This window comes from Chinchilla lanigera, unplaced genomic scaffold (assembly GCF_000276665.1).
Source record: "Chinchilla lanigera isolate Chin_1 unplaced genomic scaffold, ChiLan1.0 scaffold00123, whole genome shotgun sequence".
NCBI classification, from domain to species: Eukaryota; Metazoa; Chordata; class Mammalia; order Rodentia; family Chinchillidae; genus Chinchilla; species Chinchilla lanigera.
The window spans coordinates 3,455,911-3,460,526 of record NW_004955524.1 but is presented as its reverse complement, the minus strand read 5'-3'; the positions used below and the strand labels follow the sequence as shown (position 1 = coordinate 3,460,526).

At 62.1% G+C, this 4,616-nt stretch overlaps 1 protein-coding gene across 5 annotated transcripts in view; it reads left to right on the top strand.

The window, feature by feature from the left end:
- Fcho1 (FCH domain only 1) overlaps window positions 1-4,616 on the top strand; it is an 18,960-nt gene that overhangs the window by 9,637 nt on the left and 4,707 nt on the right. For 3 of the 5 annotated variants that reach the window (XM_013507321.1, XM_013507319.1, XM_013507320.1), the window contains exons 10-18: window positions 880-1,008; window positions 1,086-1,182; window positions 1,818-1,862; window positions 1,971-2,049; window positions 2,392-2,416; window positions 2,742-2,799; window positions 3,302-3,480; window positions 3,555-3,631; window positions 4,237-4,331. In XM_013507321.1, coding sequence (XP_013362775.1) covers window positions 880-1,008; window positions 1,086-1,182; window positions 1,818-1,862; window positions 1,971-2,049; window positions 2,392-2,416; window positions 2,742-2,799; window positions 3,302-3,480; window positions 3,555-3,631; window positions 4,237-4,331 — 784 coding nt within the window. The remainder of the gene's footprint in view (window positions 1-879; window positions 1,009-1,085; window positions 1,183-1,817; window positions 1,863-1,970; window positions 2,050-2,391; window positions 2,417-2,741; window positions 2,800-3,301; window positions 3,481-3,554; window positions 3,632-4,236; window positions 4,332-4,616) is intronic. The other 2 variants (XM_005409537.2, XM_005409542.2) reach the window with 1 other exon arrangement.

Here is a 4,616-nt window from a genome sequence, read left to right as displayed (position 1 = left end):
GCCGCGAGCCCCCAGAGCCCAAGCCGCGAACCCCGTCCCAGGCCCTCCCGACACGGGCCGCCCGCCTGCCGCCGCGCTGAGTTGTGTCAGATGCCAGCTCGTGCTGTGCCTCAGTTTCCCCCTTAGTGAAGAGACGGTGAGGGCGCCTGCCTCGCAGAGATGTGAAAATTAAATGAGTCACACTGCGAAGTTTTCATGTTTAGTACCAGGAGCAGGGAAACCACTCCACGTGCTTCATTTCTATTATTCTTGAGATTTTCGAACACGGCAGGACAGAGCTGAGAAGCCAAGGGCCTCCTGGTTTTCTTGGCTGCAGAGAGGCCTGAGTTCCCGTCAGCCTCCATCCCACACCGTTGAGGTGGCCTTTCGGAAGGGACTTTGTCTCTGAGCGTCTGTCCACCCAAGGTGCAAAATGCAGGCTGGAATCTCAGGACTAAGAATCAGAACTTTTTTAAAATTGCAAGTGATTGAAACCTTTATTTAAACTGACCGATTTATAGGTTCAGTGAACTGAAAAGTTTCTTAGGGGTCCAGGGAGGTTTCAGGCATGGTTGGGTCCAGGTGCTCAATTGCTGTTGGCAGGAAGTTGTGTCTCTGCCTGTCTAGTCTCTTTTCCTCCCTGGAGACCTTCACTTCTGCTTGACATCAAATGTGTGTGGGGGGGGGTGGGTGGAGGGGCAGAGGGAGGAGTGGTCATCAGCAGCCTACATTTCTATCCCAATAACTCCTAAGACCAAAAATCAAAGTGTCTTTTTTTCCATAGTTCCCACAAAAGTCCTAGGGCAGAATCCCTTTGGCTCTTCCCCAAATCAATCACAACAACTAGGGACTTGGGATGTTCTGCTTGGTCGGGCTGGGTCCCATGACCCGCCTCCCTAGCCCTGTCCTCCCAACCACCACCACCCCCAGCGCTTCCAAGCCATGGAGGAGACCCACCTGCGGCACATGAAGGCGCTGCTGGGCTCCTATGCCCACTCCGTGGAGGACACGCACGTGCAGATCGGGCAGGTGAGGCCGGTGGGGGGGCAGCATGATGCTGGCAGCTGGGCCTGGAACCTGTTAAGTGACCCCCCAACCTGCCCCAGGTGCACGAGGAGTTCAAACAGAACATCGAGAACGTCAGCGTGGACATGCTGCTCCGGAAGTTTGCGGAGAGCAAAGGCACGGGCCGGGAGAAGCCGGGTGAGCCAGGCGGCAGGGCCTCCGAAGGCCCGGTTGCTCCATCAGAAGAGTGCATGTGAGGTCCTGGGTCCCACTCCCAGCACCAGAAAGAGACAGGCACGGGCTGATGACCGTTCCAGCTCTCCAGCCCACACAGGGAAAGGGCTGCGTGCCTGATCCTACCCGTGAGCCTTAGAACCAGATCCCAGAGGACATGTAAAGCAGACACCTGTACCCCCTGCTGCCCAGGGCCCAAGGGAGCTGAGTCAAAGACCAACTGGAAGATGTTGAGATGCAGGGGCCAAAAGGAATTGAGGGCGGGCATTTTGGATTTGGGTCTGAGCTGTGTCCTCTCCCCCTTGCTTGCTGTGTGACCTGAGATGTTTTTCTTGACCTCTCTGAGCCTCGGTGCCAAAGAGTAATGTGAGGCAGGCCAAGCCAACCCCTCAGGTGCCTCCCCAGTGCTGCCGTGCGGAGAGTCACAGCGGCACTGCCCAGCCAGGACCCCACCGACTGCTCGGTCCACCCCAGCCACGCCCAGCTCTGGCCTGGCAGTCGAATGACCCTGAGCCGAGCTGCAGGAGCCCTGTGTGGCTGGCAGTTGCCGCTGCCAGGCGCAGTCCGCCCGGGCTCACACGCCTCTCACCCTGCCCCAGGGCCCCTGGACTTCGAGGCGTACAGCACAGCCGCCCTGCAGGAAGGCAAGTACGTCTGGGCCTGGCTGCCCAGGCTGGACCCCGAGGGCGCAGGAAGGGGCAGAAGGCGTGGGGGGCACCATCCAGGGCTCAGCTGCGCCCCTCTGTCCTCAGCAATGAAGCGACTGCGGGCAGCCAAGGCCTTTCGCCTGCCTGGACTGAGCCGGCGGGAGCGGGAACCGCGCGCGGCTGCGTAAGGAAGCGCCCCGGCCCTCCCCACTCGGGGCATCCCCACGCCTGCTAGCCCCGCCCCCCCCCAGGCTAGCCCACTGCCCACACCAGCCTGGGCTTCTCCCTGTGCCAAGGCGAGGCCTGGCCCGGGTTCGGCACAGGATAACGCCGCCTAGGCTGGCCCAGAGCGGGTTCTGGCCCCCGGCAGCCCCAAATCCCCCCCGACTCCTCCCACAAGCCCGGCAGCCCCACTCCCTTCAGCTCGGACAGTCCCGTACGGTAGCCCCAGTTCCACGTCGGGTCTGGAGCAGAGGGGCCCGATGAGCTAGAGGCGCTGATGCTAAGGTCTCTTCCTCCACCCCAGAGACTTCCTGGAACCCGACTCAGGGGTGAGTGCGGCGGGCGGGCCGGGCCGGGCTGCGGGCGGGAGAGAAGGGTCCCACCACCCTCCTAGCTGGGCTGGGGCCGGGGTCCCAGTCCCGCCGCGGCCGCACGCTCCCGCCCCCCCACGGGCGGCCGCAGATCCCTGCGGAGCCGGAGCCGCAGCTTGCCCGCAGAGAGCCGGGCCTCCGTGCTCTGCGGGCCGGGGTAGCGCGCGGGTCGGGACGCCGGGCGCCTGCGCGTGTGCGTGCGTTCGTGCGTGTATGCGCGAGCCGGTGTGTGCGTGTCGGAAGCTTCGCGGCTGGGACTTCGCTCACCACATCTTCCCTCCAGATGTGTCCAGAGGTGGATGAAGAAGGTTTCACTGTCCGGCCCGATGCGACCCAGAACAATATCCTTTTGGCGCCCTCTAGGGGCAACTGCGAGCACCACAAGGACAAAGGTCTGTCCTGAATGACCCAGTCTTGCCACTGCGAACACCCACCCTGAGGTTCGGGGATGGGCAAGACCGAGAATCCAGAGGGCTTCCCGGATGGCGGGGCACCCGTGCTGGGGTTTAGCTGCTGAATAAGAGTTTGCCAAGTAGCTTGGCAACTGGTGAATGACGGCATTGTGTAAGACCTAGAAGGGTTTGTTCTTTTTTTTTTTTTTTTTTTTTTGAGACATGGTCTCCCTATGCAGTTCAGGCTGGCCTTGAGCTTACTGTGTAGCCCAGGGAGGCCTCGAACTCGAAATGATCCTCCTGCCTCAGCCTTCCGAGTGCCGGGATTACAGGCGTGCGCCACCACGCCCGGCACCTAGAAGGGTTTGAGCAGAGAGGCTCGTGATTATATTTGGAGGCTGGCTGGAGGGAGGCATGTTGGGATCTGCTTGGCTCCTTGACAGAGGCCCACGCACGGCCGAGCCCTCTCGCTTCTCATCCAGCGACTCCGACTTCGATGACGAGGAGCCTAGAAAGTTCTACGTGCACATCAAGCCCGCCCCGACCCGTGCTCCAGCCTGCAGCTCCGAGGCTGCGGCGGCACAGCTCCGGGCCACGGCCGGCAGCCTCATCCTCCCTCCGGGCCCAGGGGTGAGGTGTGGGAGGGGCGGAGGGGGCGGGCCTGGCTGGCTGGGCCCCTGCCTGCAGCCTGCGTCTCTCCACAGGGCACCATGAAGCGCCACTCGGCCCGTGACACAGCTGGGAAGCCACAGAGGCCTCGGTCTGCACCACGGGCCACCAGGTGGGTCCACAGGGTACACCGGAGCCAGCGTGCGCGGGCGGCGGGCTGTCCCCACCCTGCCGTGTCCCCTGTTCCTCCACTGGCTTCTCTTGCCGTAGACAGGAACTGAGGGTGTGCTGTTTGGCGAGGGACACTTAGTCACCCAAACGGCATCTGCTAAGCACCTGCTGTATACTTGTGCCGAGCTGGGTTTGGGGCATGCAGGCCCGAGACAGGTCTCTCCCTTTTGGAGTCACACTGTGGGGATAGCAAATGGTGCCTGTCAGCGCAGCCTTCGGGAGGCTGAGGCAGGAGGATGGCCATGAGTTCAAGGCCAGCAAGGGCTACACAGTGAGACCCCGCCTCAAAAAACAGCAAAAAGAATAGCAAATGATTGAGAGGGCATGCTAAGTGCTGGGGAGAATCTAAAGCAGGCGACGCGACAGAGAGGTGACCTCACTTGGGGTGACGACGGGGGTGACTTGGAGCAGAGCCTGGAGGAGGGCAGGAAGCTCCACGGAGAGAACAGCGGGAACAGAGCGCAAGGCGGGGACCAGCAGGTGCAGGGCCATGAGGTGCGAGGTGGCTGGGGAGAGCAGCACCTGCACCTCCCCGCCCGCCCGCAGCTGTGCAGAGAAGCCGCCGCCCTCTGACGAGCAGGTGTCCAAGAGCCTCTTTGGGCCGCCGCTGGAGTCAGCCTTTGACCACGAGGACTTCACAGGTGATGGAAGGGGGCGGGCCTTGACATGGGAGTGGCCGATGGCAGGTGGGCGGGGCCAAGAAAACTAAGCCAGGTGGGAGGGGCCAAGGAGAAGTATCAGTGTGGGGCACAGAGAAAGGGACAGATGCACGTCAAACCCACCCTGGTGGGACTATTGTGAGTGGGCGGAGCCACGGGGGCCTTTAACATAGTGGGCGGGGCCATGGCTGAGGGGGTGGAGCTATGGATGTTGCAGACCTTTTGTGGAGTGGGTGGATCCATAGAAGGTGTAGCCTTCACTGGAGT